General features: G+C 39.0%; 1 protein-coding gene across 1 annotated transcript; it reads right to left on the bottom strand.

The window, feature by feature from the left end:
- LOC115844201 (transcription initiation factor TFIID subunit 7) lies at window positions 1–2,298 on the bottom strand. Its single transcript, XM_030841076.3, has one exon. It carries the CDS (start codon window positions 1,579–1,581, stop codon window positions 532–534), a length of 1,050 nt encoding a protein of 349 aa, XP_030696936.2. The 5' UTR covers window positions 1,582–2,298; the 3' UTR covers window positions 1–531.
- Between the last annotated feature and the right edge of the window lie 13,605 nt (window positions 2,299–15,903).

A 15,903-nucleotide genomic window follows, 5' to 3' on the forward strand; every position in this document is an offset into this window, starting at 1 on the left:
GGTGAAAATTACTTGCTTTTATTTATTGTGAAAACAACTTTATGAAATGATTTGCAATGCAAAACGTGGAAAACTGCTTTGAATAACTGGGACAATAGCTACAGCATGGGAAAACATATGTAAACAAACTTCACTGCCACCAAACTAGACTCCACTAATTTATCTCAGATGACATCACAGAGTAGCAATGGCAGCTTCTGGTAAACAGAGAAACAGCAGCAAAGTCCTGCAGTGAAGCTGTGATTAATTACTAAACTCAACTGTTCACCCCACTAATCCTACAACTTCCCTACATTTATCTGTCTATACATTCCCACTTACTACAGGACAAACACCCACCAAAGTGGTTCCAAAAGACAAATGAGATAGAAATTCACAGTTACATTTGTCTGCAAGACAAATCCAATAGAAGGCAGTGGAGGAAATTGGGAACTACTACAAAGTTTTACTATCTAGTCCAGGTGATGAAAACAAAGTTTTTCTTTCAAGGCTGACCACTGTCAGGAATGAAATTAAGTATCAAAACTCTGCTCACTTCTCTAGGAGTGATTCTAGCTCTTCTTGCAAAGAGCTGAGCTGCTCCTTTTCTCGGTCTTCCTTTTGTTTCAGTTCATCCAGCACAGCCTGAAATCTGTTCTTGAGAGCCAGGTTTTCCACTTTCAGGATGAGATCCTCCTGTCGCTTTGCCCTGTCCTGGGTCTCTTGGAGCTTGCCTTTCATGTTATCAATCTGTTTCTGAATTCCCATAACCAGCTGATTAGTTCCCTCGTCTTCTTGGTGGTGTTCATCTGACTCATTTAGCTTGTCCTGTAGCTGCCTTTCCAGATCTTCCTCAGTGTCAATGATGTTTATGTCTTCTTCATCTTGATGCTGTGTCTCATCTTCATCTTCACTGCTGCTGCTAAGGTCATTGAATATCTCCCGAAGCTCATCATGTTCTAATGAGTCACGGCCCTGCCTGTGGCCAGACATGCCTGGGGAAGAGATATCAAGGCCTTGGTTTTCTGCTTCTTTTGTTTCATCTTCAGCAATTATTTCCCAACGGGTACTGACAGCTTCAGCATCTGTGCTCAGCAACCGCTTTACTTCTTTTTCCACATCTGGAGACTCAATATACTTCTTCTTTGCTGTCTTACGGAACCTTCTCTTTCTGACATTTTTTAGAGGCAGAGTAATTCCATGGTTCCATACAAACTTTTTCTCTTTGTCCTTATCCTTTTTCTTGCTTGCTTTGGGATCAGCAGTGGCAACTGGTTCCTCAACAGGAGGATAGAGATCACCGTCAACTGTGGCGACAAGCATCTGAGAGACATCAGCTGTCTTGTAAAAGGTTTTTTTATCAATGGTTTTCAAACTTTCCATAACACATGGCAGATCTACCAATTTTGACGCCAATGGGACCTGGTCCACGCTGACAATTCCATGACGCCCATCAGGGTGTAACTCAATTGTCAGTCTGTCCTTCAGGTTGACATGACCAGACTGTACCGCCCGCCTCACGGTAGAGGCATACTCCAGAGGTAGGCGTAAGATAAACTGGCTCTCTAGTTCGTGAGGAGCATCATCTTTGCTCTTACTCATCTTTATTTCTTTGTGACTCACTTTTTCTCTAATAACCACTTGTTGCACTGAATAATTTCAGCTATTTCAACAGAAAGACCACTTCTTTATAAATTCAAGTCTTTAATTACAAACAGTTCTAGGTTGAATAGCAATTAAGCGTCTATTCTGAATTAAGCCCCAAGTCTTTCTAAATATGCTGTAACAATACCAGTCGTTTCTGACGCATTGCCTTACGCAGGTCCATTTAAATCTATCAGCTGCAATGCCAAGTTCCAACCTCTAGATGCCGCTACAGGACAACGCAGGGAAAGCAAATGGCGGCTCCTACGGAATGATGTTCGGCACAGAAAGTAAGGCTCAGCAGATACTCCCAATCCACAAACTCTCCCGGAAGAAAGATACGCAAAAAGCGGGGCGCAGTGAGCTCTCTTCGTCTCGGGTACTTACAATCCACTGACGATTATAAGTCCATTTTCTCCGGACAGGCGCGAGCGGAAAAGGAAGCCACTCAGAGCAAGGTGGCCGGGAGCCGAGCGTCTCCTTCCGAATTCCTTTGTTCTTCCCGGCACTTGGCAAAGCGATCCGCTGATTATCGGTGAAATGGCGGAGGACGGGCAACGCGAAATCTCGCCAACAACCGCAGCTCCAAACGCCAGATTCTGCAACTCCGCAGCTCAGCGGGCCTCCGTCCGTTAACAGCCGACCTAGTCGAAAAAAGACAGCTACGTCACCACACGGGACGGGAAGCTACTGTGAGTCGCAACACGCCTCGGGCGGAAGTGCGGGCTGCCCCAGCGCGCGCAGGCGCAACGCCCGAATACGCGCTCCGGCGTGTCTTGTGGTCTCGCGAGAACTTGGCCTTAACGGGATGAAGACTATGTTTCGTAAAGAGGTGTTGGTTTAGCACTTTCCTGTTGGCGCATTGGTTGGGAGTCCGCCTGCAGATGGAGGAGTCAAGGGTTCGTGCCCCAGTCGGGGAGGATCCCGCGTGCCGTGGCTGCTGGGTCTTCGCGTCCGGAGCCTGTGCTCCCCAACGGGAGAGGTCACAACAGTGAGAAGAACGCGTACCACACACACAAAAATTTGTTGGTTTAAGGGTACTTAGAGAAAACGGTTATAAAAGGGACATAGATTCTCCCCGCCTCCGCTAAGCCAAGGCTTTTACCGGATCTCTGTGGGGCCGGATACCTCCTAGGCTTCCGCGTGATTGCCGGAGATAGGGCGTCAGTGCGGAAATGGTGTTTGTTTCTGGAAACATCTCGGCATCTCCACAGGCTATATTCAATCTGGAGCCGATAAAAAAAACTCATAACTAACCATACCGTGGATTTTAAAGTACCCAAGTCAGTGGAGTGAGGACGTGCAGCCCACTATAATTCTAAGTCTGTGTTTGATTATGAAGATGGCTGAAGGGGGCCCGTGACTCGGTCTGTTTCTGTTTTGAAGACCCCGTGAGGGAACAAGGGTGATTCCTCTGTTTTTATTTTAGTTTATTTATTTTTTTATACAGCAAGTTCTTATGAGTCATCCATTTTATACATATTAGTGTATACATGTCAATCCCAATCTCCCAGTTCATCCCCGCCCTCCCCTCCCCTGCCACTTCCCTCCCTTGGTGTCCATACGTTTGTTGTCTGCATCTGTGTCTCAATTTCTGCCCTGCAAACCGGTTCATCTGTACCATTTTTCTAGGTTCCACATATATGCGTTAATATACGATATTTGTTTTTCTCTTTCTGACTTCACTCTGTGTGAGTCTCTAGATCCATCCACGTCTCTATAGATGACCCAATTTCGTTCCTTTTTATGGCTGAGTAGTGATTCCTCTTTTTAATGTGTTTGACGTAGATATAAATGTAAACAGAGAAGGTAGTGTTCTTCTGGAGGCCCACGTTCATTTAGGACAGTTGGCTGAAAGACGAATAGTCTGATTAAAGTAGAATATAATTGAAGTATTACTTCCTTCTACTCATTTGCCAGTAATTTTTAAATTAGTTTGGAATTTTAAAAAATCCACCTCTACTGTTTGGATAACTTTTCTGCTTGCCTCTTCTTTAGGTGGTCAAGTATTCTTCAACATGTATTTATAGTACTTCAGTCTAACTGTGTAACAGTTTCCACTTATTCCTATTCATTTCCATTTACTTATTAATAGGATCAATTTGGTAGACTATCAAAGTCATTAAAATTTCAATTTCTATTCTCTAATATATCAACACCTGCATCTAAGTTTTAGAGAATTCACTTAAAATGTGATTAACATTTAGAAAATTCACTTTATTTCTTTATGTACTTATTGTTTCCCTCACCTAAGACTGGAAGCTCCATGATAATCAGGAGTCTAATATCATGTTCATCCGGTCCCAGTGCCTAGTATCAAAACGTGGGAGATAAAAAATATTTGCTAATTGAATGAAACAATTGATCCATCCACAAAGAACATAAATACAATCTAAATCCTATAATAATTTGTCAGAAAATACATTCTGTGTCGCCTTAAAATGAGATAGAGCCACTTCATATATACATTTCCACTCCAGTCACGGACGGTACCAACTGTTATGAGGCCAGAAGTTTGCAAATAGCGTGTGTGAATGTGACCCCTTTTGTTTCGTAGACTGTGCTACCGTGTGTCATGGGGTGCAATTTAAATGGTTTGGTACCAGTCTGGTTTTTTATGTTAAGTTTGAAGGAAAATTATGCTCTTCTACATAACTGTATTTTAGCTCTTTGTTTTGTAATGTAAAGAAGAACGTTAGCTGATGTATATGTAATAGGATGATCTATTTCCTCTTTTTGAAGAAGTTTTTCCAATGTGCTTGTCCCTTAATTGTACCTGATTTTACTTACTTCATATATATGAGTTTAGCATGCTAGCCTTTGCATACTGCTTTATTTAACCCTATAAAATGTGAGGCCATGCTTATACATGAAAATAATCCAAATATTGCTTTGCATTTTAATTGCCTATGAGTTTTATGATGCTCAAATATCTTTGTCACAGAAAATAACTTGAGATAAATTCTGGGCAATTCAGATTTGCCAAAATTATGGTGTAGTTTAGTTATTAAACCTTGAAATGGAAGGTTGTCAGAGTTAATTAAAAGGATCAACTGAAGTGTCCCCTAAAGTATCTACCTCCTTCAATCCTGAAACATATTTTCTGTTTTTGAGTTTAATACATTTTCTGAATGCTATTTTTTGAGGGGTAGTTACACTGATCTTAAAGCTAAGGGCACTGCCACATCACCATTACCTTAATGTCTATTGATAGATCCAGTTGTTGTTCTTGTTGTTTTGACTGGGGAACGGAATTTTATTTATTTATTTTACTTTTGGCTGCATTGGGACTCTGTTGCTGCGCGCGGGCTTTCTCTAGTTGGAGCGAGCTGGGGCTACTCTTCGTTGCATTGCGTGAGGTTCTCATTGCGGTGGCTTCTCTTGTTGCAGAGCACGGGCTCTAGGAGCGCGGGCTTCAGTAGTTGCAGCACGCAGGCTCAGTAGTTGTGGGTCATGGGCTTAGTTGCTTCGCGGCATGTGGGATCTTCTCGGACCAGGGCTCGAACCCGTGTACCCTGCATTGGCAGGCAGATTCTTAACCACTACACTGCCTGGCAAATCTCAGGGAAATGAATTTTTAATTTTCTTGAATTTTTTTAACACCTTTATTGGAGTATAATTGCTTTACAATGGTGTGTTAGTTTCTGCTTTATAACAAAGTGAATCAGCTATACATATACATATATCCCCATATCTCTTCCCTCTTGCGTCTCCCTCCCTCCCACCCTCCCTATCCCACCCCTCTAGGTGGACACAAAGCACCGAGCTGATCTCCCTTTGCTATGTGGCTGCTTCCCACTAGCTATCTATTTTACATTTGGTAGTGTATATATGTCCATGCCACTCTCTCACTTCGTCCCAGCTTCCCCTTCCCCGTGTCCTCAAGTCCATTCTCTATGTAGCAGCTGGTTTCTTAATGATGGTCTTCTTCCTGGCTTGCAGGCTGCAGCCTCCTCACCACGTACGTATACATACACCATGTACGTATACATACACCATGTACGTATACATACACCATGTATGTATACATGGTGTAAAGAAGCAGCTCTGATATTTCTTCCTCTTCTTATAAAGACACTAATCCCATCATGGGCTCCACCCTGATGACTTTATCTAAACCTAATTAGTGCCCAAAGGCCCCTCGTCCTAACACTATCACAGTGGGAGCTAGGGCTTCAATATATGAACTAGGGTAGGGGGTGGGGCACAAACATTCAGTCCATAACACAGATCAATTTGAAAAGATGAAATGTTCAGTTAAAAATGATTATCCAAAGAGAAAAAGATTAAATTGGGTCTTAATTTAAAAATCAACTTCAAATGGTTCTAAGATTCAAATGTCAAAAACAGAAGCAAAACCCAAAACAACGTTCAAGCTCTTAGTGGAAAATACAGGTTAATGGATTTTAGACCTTGGGCTAGAAATAATTTCCTTAAAAAGACACTGACCATAGAATAAAAGATTAATACATTTGTAATAAAATCAAGAAACTTCATTTATCAATAGACATCTTAAAGATGCGAAAAGGTAGAAACCAGGAGAGGATACTCACATATACACACTGACAAAGAATTAATATCAAGGATATATAAAGAACTCCTACAAACCAATATAAATAAAAATAACAATAGAAAAATGGTAAAAGATATGAACAAACATTTCACAGAAGAAACATATAACCAATAAATGCACAAAGAGATGTTCTTTTGCTCTAATTAGAGAAATATAGATCAAAACCAAGATCAGGTAGATTTTTTTGTTTGACAGAAATTTAAAAGCCTGACAATGCCAAGTGTTGGAAAGCATGTGGATACAAGAGGTTCAGGCCTATATATTGCAAGTGCATGTAAAAATCAGTACAACTGCTTTGCCAAATAGTTGAATATTAGCTATTAAATATAACGATTACTCCTAGATAAATACTTGCGAGTTCCAGAATTTCTATTCCTAGTTATATACCCAAAAGAAATTCTTGCACATTTGCATCAGGAGGTATATATAAGAATGTTTATATTGACAGTGGGCAACAGGAGCAAAAATCAGGAAACAATCCATATGCCTATCAACTGAATGAATAAGCTACGGCATACTCACAAAATGGAATGTTTTACAGTAGTCTAAATAAATGAAATACAGGAACACAAGATGATTGGATTTTAAAAATAAATATTAGAGAAAAAAATGTACCAAAGTATCACATACAGTATTTTACCCTTACTATAAAATTTAAAACAACTAGAAAAATATATACGTGGGAGTAAAATATAATACAAAAAAAATTCAGAGGAGCAAAGAATGATGCACATAGAATTCAGGATGATAGTTACCTTGATCTGCTGGGTCCAGGGAGTGGTAGGAGGGACCATTTGTACAATCAGATGTATATTACTACCAAGGTCCTGGCATTTGTGGGGAGGTACTGTGTTCACAAATTCTTATTACTATTTCGATAGATAACTGCATATATAGATATACAGCTAAATGATACTGGATAGGTAAGTAAATAAACAATTCAGGTCAGGTATGGACTAATGATGACAGTTTATCATAATCCAATTCTGTGAACTTGAGGTCCAACCGTATAAAAATAAAACAAAACAGCACATGTGAGAGAATATAAAGCACACAGAATCACCAATGAAGTATTCTTGCCAAAAATGTTTAAGCTCAACCAAGCCTTTAGACGTTCTCTCAAGGAGTGAAAGTCCTGAAAACCAGGAGACTTCCTGCCTAGTTCTTCGCACTAACAGACTTGGATATAGTGCAAGACTCTTATCGACGTGGTTCAGCTTTGACTCCACACGGCAAAGAGAAGTGGAGAGGCAAGCATAAAAATAGAAGCAGAGAATTAAAAATAAAAAGCAGTGTGTGCTAAAATCCTTAATGCATTACAAAAGAGAGTAATGGCTCTGCGGCAGCCTCCAAACGCAGAACCCAAGACTTATGCTGCTGCACGGCCTATAGACACATGAAAAGATGCTCAACATCACTGATTAGTAGATAAATGCAAATCAAAAGTACATTGAGGTACCACCTCACAGCGGTCAGAATGGCCATCATTAAAAAGTCTACAAATAACAAATGCTAGAGAGGGTGCGGAGAAAAGGTAACCCTCTTACACTGTAGGGGGGAATATAAATTGTTGCGGCCACTATAAAAAACAGAAGGCAGGTTCCTCAAAAAAGTACAGCTAGAATTACCATATGATCCTGCAATTCCACTCCTGGTCATACATCCAGACAAAACTACCATTCAAAGAGATACATGCACCCCTAGTTTCACAGAAGCACTAACCACGATAGCCAAGACATGGGATCAACCTAAATGTCAGTCAAGAGAGGAAGGGATCAAGACGATATGGTATATATATATATACATATATAATGGAGTACTACTCAGCCCTAAGAAAAGCTGAAATAATGCCATTTGCAGCAACACGGATGGACCAAGAGAGTATCACATTGGCTTGGCCAAAAAGTTCATTCTGTTCTTTCCGTGACATGGTACAGAAAACATCTTCCCACTACCACTTCCCAAAACTAAGTGAAGGAAGTCGGAAAGACAAAGAGAAATACCATATGGTATCACTTACATGTGGAATCTGAAATATGACAAAAAGGAACTCATCTGCACAGACTCAGAGACATAAAGAACAGACCAGTGGTTGCCAAGGGGCAGAAGGGCAGGGAAGGGATGGATTGGGAGTTTGGGATTAGCAGATATAAACAATTACATGGAGAGTGGACAAACAACTAGGTCCTTCTGTATACCACAGGGAACTATAAACAACATCCTGTGATACACTGTAACAGAAAGGAATATGAAAAAGGATCTTTATATAATAATTCTAAATACTGTGCTGCAGAGCAGAAAATTAACACAACATCGTATATCAAATACACTTCATTGAAATAAATGTTAAAAAAACACAACACGGTGTGGTATTGGCACAACAACAGACATATAGATTAATGGACCCCAATAAGGAACCCAGAAACAAATCCACATACCGACAGTGAATTAATCTGTGATGAAGGAGCAAGTATGTACAATGAAGAAAAGACAGTCTCTTCAGCCAGTGGTATAGGGAAAGATAAACAGCCACATGTAAATCAATGAAGTTAGAACACTCCCTCCCACCGTACCCAAAAATAAACTCAAAATGGCTTAAAGACTTAAATATAAAGACATGACACCATAAAACACCTAGAAGAAATCATAGGCAAAACATCCTCTGACAAAAATCCTAGCAATGCTTTTTTAGATCAGCTGGACAACAAAAAAGAATTAAAAGCAAAAATAAGCAAATGGGACTAATCAACCTTAGAAGCTCTTCCACAGCAAAGGAAAGCACCAACAAAACAAAACAAAACAAAAAACCTACGGAATGAAAGAAAATGTTTTCAACGATGCGACCAACAAGGGTTTTATTTCTAAAATATACAAACAGCACATACAACTCAATACAAACCAACAAGCAAACTAAACAACCAATCCAAAAATGGGCAGAAGACTTAGAGATTTATTCAAAGAAGACATCCACATGGCCAATGGACACATGAAAAATGCTCAGCATTGCTGATTCTTAGAGAAATGCAAATCAAAACTACAAAGTAGTATCACCTCGCACCACTCAAAACGGCCATCACTAAAAAGCCTCCAAAGAAGAAATGCTGGAGAGGGTGTGACAAAAGGAAACCCTCCTACACTATTGGTGGGAATGTAAATGGGTGTAGCAACTAGAGGAAACAGTAAGCAGTGTCCTCCAAGAAGTTCAAAAAGAGTTACATTATGATCCAGCAATCCTAGTCCTCGGCATATATCCAGACAAGACTACATTCAAAGAGATACACGCACCCCTATGTTCACAGCAGCACTGTACTCAAGCCAAGATATGGGAATAACCTAAGTGTCGATCGACAGATGAATGGTTCAAGAACATGTGGCACATGTATGGAATGGAATATTACTCAGCCATAAAAAGAAACGAAATTGAAGTATTTGTAACGAGGTGGATGGACCTAGAGTCCGTCATACAGAGTGAAGTAAGTCAGAAAGAGAAAGACAAATACCGAATGCTAAAACATATATATGGAATTTAAGAAAAAAAAATATCATGAAGAACCTAGGGGTAAGACAGGAATAAAGACACAGACCTACTAGAGAATGGACTTGAGGGTATGGAGCGGGTGAAGGGTAAGCTGTGACAAAGTGAGAGAGTGGCACGGACATATATACACTACCAAACGTAAAATAGATAGCTAGTGGAAGGCAGCCGCATAGCACAGGGAGATCAGCTCAGTGCTCTGTGACCACCTAGAGGGGTGGGATAGGGAGGATGGGAGGGAGGGACACGCAAGAGATATGGGAACATATGTATATTTATAACTGATTCACTTTGTTACAAAGTAGAAACTAACACACCATTGTAAAGCAATTATAGTCCAATAAAGATGTGCAATAATAATAATAAAGTAAAAATTGGAAAAAAAGAGAAGATGTGGTACATGTATACAGTGGAGTACTACTCTGCCATAAAAAATAATGCAATAATGCCATTTGCAGCAACCTGGAAGGACCTAGAGATTATCATATTACATGCAGGAAGTCAAAAAGAGAAAGACAAATACCATGTGATATTACTTATACAGGGAATCAGAAATAGGACACAAATGAACTTACCTACATAGGAGAAACAGACTCAAAGACATAGAAAACAGACCTGTGGTGGCCAAGGGGGAGAGGAACTGGGAGAGGGATGGACGGGACGTTTGGGATTAGCAGATGCAAACTATTCTATGGAGAATAAATAAAGAACAAGGTCCTATTGTACAGCACAGGGAACTACATTCGATATCCTCTGATAAACTGTACTAAAAAGGAATGTGCAAAGTATATATATATATAAAACTGAATCACTGTGCTGTACAGCAGAAAGAACTGTACATGAACTATACTTCAATAAAGTACATCGAAAGAAACATAATGTGGTATAGGCAAAAACCAGATACATACATCACTGTAACAGATGAAGGAGCCCGGCACGAAATCCACAGACCAATGGACGATTAATCTTCCGTGAAGGAGGCAAGTATATACAATGCGGAAAAGACAGTCTCTTCAGCAAGTAGTACTGGGAATGAGGACAGACACATGAAAATCAATGAAGGTAGACACTCCCTCCCACTACATACAAAAATAAACTCAAAATGCCTTAAAGACTTAAATGTAAAACAGGACACCATAAAACTCCTAGAACATAGGCAAAACATTCTGTGACATACATTGTAGCAATATTTTCTTAGATCGGTCTCCCAGTGCAAAAGAAATGAAAGCAAATATAAACAAGTGGGACCTAATCATCCTTACATGCTTTTGCATAGCGAAGGAAAGCATCAACAAAACAAAAAGATCACCTTCGGAATGGGAGAAAAGATGTGCAAAGCATGTGACCGACAAGGGCTTAACTGCTAAAATATACAAACAGCTCATACAAACAAATGTATAAAAGAAAAATGAACAACCCAGTCAAAAATGCACAGAAGAGCCAAACAGACATTTCTCCAAAGAAGACATCCAGATGGCCAATAGACACATGAAAAGATGCTCAACATCACTGATTAGTAGAGAAATGCAAATCAAAACTACAGTGAGGTACCACCTCACACAGGTCAGAATGGCCATCATTAAAAAGTCTACAAATAACAAATGCTGGAGAGGGTGTGGAGAAAAGGTAACTCTCTTACACTGTGGGGGGGAATATAAATTGTTGCAGCCACTATAAAAAACAGTAGGCAGGTTCCTCAAAAAAGTACAACTAGAATTAACATATCATCCGGCAATTCCACTCCTCGTCATACATCCAGACAAAACTATCATTTAAAGAGATACATGCACCCCTAGGTTCAGGAGCACTACCCACGATAGCCAAGACACGGGATCAACCTAAATGTCAGTCAAGAGATGAAGGGATTAAGACGATATGGTGTATATGTACATATATAATGGAATACTACTCAGCCATAAAAGAAGCTGAAATATTGCCGTTTGCAGCAACACGGATGGACCAAGAGAGTATCACATTGGGTTGGCCAAAAAGTTCATTCTGGTCTTTCCGTGACATGGTATGGAAAATATCTTCCCACTACCACTTACCAAAACTAAGTGAAGGAAGTCACAAAGAGAAAGACGAATACCATATGGTATCACTTACATGTGGATTCTGAAATATGACAAAAACGAACTCATCTGCAAACAGAATCGAAACAGACTCAGAGTCATAGATAAGAGATCTGTGGTTGCCAAGAAGGAGAGATATGGATTGGGAGTTTGGGATTAGCAGATGCAAACTATTATATCGAGAATTTTTCAAGAACGAGGTACTACTGTAGAGCACATTTAACTATACACAATATCCTATGATAAATAGTAATGGACATGAATATGTAAAAGTATCTGTATATATGTAAAACTGAATCACTCTCCTCTACATCAGAAATCATCACAACATCATAACTCAACTATGCGTCAATAAAATAAATTACAAAAAACACAGTGTGGGAACTTCCCTTGCGATTCATTGTTTAAGATTCTGTCCTCCCAATATAGGGGACATAGGTTCGATCCCTGGTCAGGGAACTAAGATCCCCTATGCCACACAGCACGGTCTTAACAAAAGAAAAGACCTTAGCAGTCCCAAGCTCTGAAAACAATGAGTGGAAAACACACACACACACACACACACACACAAACACACATCAGATCCCTCGCCCTTGCCCATGTGCAATCCAAAATTTTTAAAATGTTATTAAAAGAAACCACAGTGTGATATAGACACAAAAGCAGACATACAGATCAATGGGAAAGAATAAGCATCCCGGAAATAAATCCACACACTGACAGTCGATTAATCTTTGACAAAGGAGAGAAGAATAAACAGTGGAGAAAAGACAGTCTCTTCTCAGCTGCTGTTGGGAACTCTGGACAGCCACATGTAAATTAATGAAGTTAGAGTACTCCCTCCCACCATACACAAAAATAAACTCAAAATGGCTTAAAGACTTAAATATAAGACATGACACCATAAAATTCCTAAAAGAGAACATAGGTCAATGATTCTCTGATATAAATTACAGCAATATATTCTTAGATTAGTCTCCCAAGGCAAAAGAAATAGAAGCAAAATTAAACAAATGGGACCTAATCAACCTTATTAGCTTTTGCAGAGCAAAGGAAACCATCAACAAAACAAGAAGACAACCTACAGCACGGGAGAAAATATTTACAAACGATGCGACCAACAAGGGCTTAATTTCTAAAATATCCAAACAGCTCATACAACTTAATACCAAAAAAAAAAAAAAGAAACATACAAACAAAAAACAAAGAATCCAGTCAAAAAATGGGCAGAAGACCCAAATAGACATTTCTCCAAAGAAGACATCCAGATGCCCAACAGACACATGAAAAGATGCTCAACATTGCTAATTATTAGAGAAATGCAAATCAAAACTATAATAAGGTACCTCCTCACACCGGTCAGAATGGCCATCTTTAAAAGGGGTGGGATAGGGAGGGTGGGAGAGAGGGAGACGCAAGAGGGAAGAGATATGCGAACATATGTATATGTATAACTGATTCACTTTGTTATATAGCAGAAACTAACACACCATTGTAAAGCAATTATACTCCAATAAAGATGTTAAAAAAAAAAGTCTACAAATAACAAGTGCTGGAGACAGTGTGGAGAAAAGGCAACCCTCCTACACTGTTCGTAGGAATGTAAATTGGTGCAGCCACTATGGAGAACAGCATGGAGATTCCTATAAAAACTACAAATAGAGTACCATATGATCCAGCAATCCCACTCCTGGCCATAATCCAGACAAAACTATAATTCAAAGAGATACACGCACCCCTACGTTCATAGCAGCACTACTCACAATCGCCAAAACATGGAAACAATGGAAATGTCCATCAACAGATGAATGGATAAAGATGTGGTGTACATATACAAAAAGAATGTTACTCAGCCATGTAAAAGAATGAAATAATGCCATTTGCAGCAACATGGATGGACTTAGAGATTATCATAGAAAGTGAAGTCAGTCAGACCAAGAAAGACAAATATTATCTGGTATCACTTATATATGGAATATAAGAAATAATACAAATAAACTTGTTTACAAATTAGAAAGACTCACAGACAGAAAACAAAATTATGGTTACTCAAGGGGAAGGGGGAGGAGATAAAATAGGAGTTTGGAGTAACAGATATACAATATTATATATAAAACAGATAAACAACAAGGATTTACTATATAGCACAGGGAGCTATATTCAATATCTTGTAATAACCTATAATGAAAATGAATCTGAAAAAGAATACATATATGTATGTATATATATCTATATCACTTTGCTGTACACCTGAAACTAACATGATAGTGTAAATCAACTATACTTCAATAATAGAAAGTTGCTATGAGAGGAGAGCTCAATATTGTCACCATAATTACAAAAATAAAACGGAAATTGAACTGATTGTGTAGTTTCCAATGACGGAATATTCACGCAAATCTCATGCACTTCCTCATGTACATTCTGGTACTCCAGAAGAATTTTTCAAAGGGAGAACATCTCAGATTCATAGATTTTTCTCAGAATACAGAAAGGAAGTCTACAAGTAATACTTGGAAATGTAGCGCTTCTATACATCTGCCTTCCCTTTGGAACCAAAGGCTCTTCTGTGGGTGGATCTAAGATATTCTTTGGTTTCTTTGTAAACCACCCTGCTTGGGTCTGTCCTCTTGCCACTACTCTAATATTCCCCTTTCTGCTGCAAGATGTTTACCACAGTAAGGTCAGTTAACATATCCTTTTTCTGACATAATTACCATGTATATATACACACCACATTTTCTTTATTCATCCATGAGTGGACACTTAGGTTTTTTCCATGTCTTGGCTATTGTGAATAATGCTACAATGAACATAGGGGTGCAAATATTTCTTCGAGATAGTGATTTCATTTCCTTCAGATATATACCCATAAGTGGAATTGCTGGATCATATGATAGTTCTTTTTTTGAGGAACCTCCATACTCTTTTCCATAGTGGCTGCACCAATTTACATTCCCACCAACATACACAAGGGAGTCATTTAGACTTACATTTGTTGGTAGGAGTAAACCGAACTATGTAGATAAGTTCCTTGTTTTCACTGTATCACCACTTAAAATAGCTAGCACTTATGAAACACTATGATGTTCCAAGAACTAGGCGGACTATTTCATAAGCATTGTTTCACTTAGTTCTTACAAATTCATGAAGTAGATACCATCCTTACATCCTTTTTTTTTTTTTCTTCAGATGAGGAAACTGAAGTCTGGAGAGAGTAAAGAATTTTCCTAACTTAACATACAGGATGTAGCAGAGCCACTACTTGAATATGAGTCTTCCTGACATAAAAGTCTGTGCTCTTAATCACCACTCAAAAATATCTCCTAAAGATACTGTTAACAGAACAAGCCACTCATACACACACATACTCATGCTTAGGACTCTCCTTTAAGTTGAGTATTAGATAGGTGAGCAAATTGAAATAGGAAACAAGGGCCCAGCCCTAGTCTTTTAGTTAGTTGTCACCCCACAACACGTCATACAGTACTCTGTGATGTTGACTGAGTAAAAGACTGCATCCCAAATAAGCCATGATGTTCCCATCATTTGAGTAAATCTTCTTTCCTGTAAAATCAGAAATACTTTATCTACTTTATCTGCAGTAGAAAACTATTTCAATGGGTTTCTTTTTAAGTTGGTACCATAAAATTCAACTTAGCTCGAACCTCACCTCCTCTGAGAATCTTTCCTGATACCCCATTTCTGTTCTTGCTTAAATATTCCTTTTGAGTACTTCAGAGTGCCTGTGCAAATCTCTGTCTTAGCACTTATTACTCACTACAGTAATTATCGCTTTACTTTACTTCTAGGCTGTAACCTCTTGGGGTGTAAGTACCAGGCTTTATTCCATTTTATATCCCTAATGCCTTTCACAGTGCCTGAAATTAAGCTGTGTGTAATAAGCACCTGCTGATGAATTTAAAAACTCAGTGAATGTACAGCCAAACGACTGGCCTGTCTAAAATGGAAGAAATCAAATTCAAATTACTCTCAAAAGAAATTGTACAGCGGACTGATAATAAAACCGTATACTAATTAAAAATTGTAATTAGCTAAACCAAAAGTCGGAGAAGTAATTTAAACTATCAGGAGGTAAG

The sequence above is a fragment of the Globicephala melas genome, chromosome 3 (genome assembly GCF_963455315.2).
Source record: "Globicephala melas chromosome 3, mGloMel1.2, whole genome shotgun sequence".
NCBI lineage: Eukaryota > Metazoa > Chordata > Mammalia > Artiodactyla > Delphinidae > Globicephala > Globicephala melas.

Bases quoted from the DNA above. Each gene is read 5' to 3' on its own strand.
- LOC115844201 (XM_030841076.3), bottom strand. From the start codon at position 1,581: ATGAGTAAGAGCAAAGATGATGCTCCTCACGAACTAGAGAGCCAGTTT.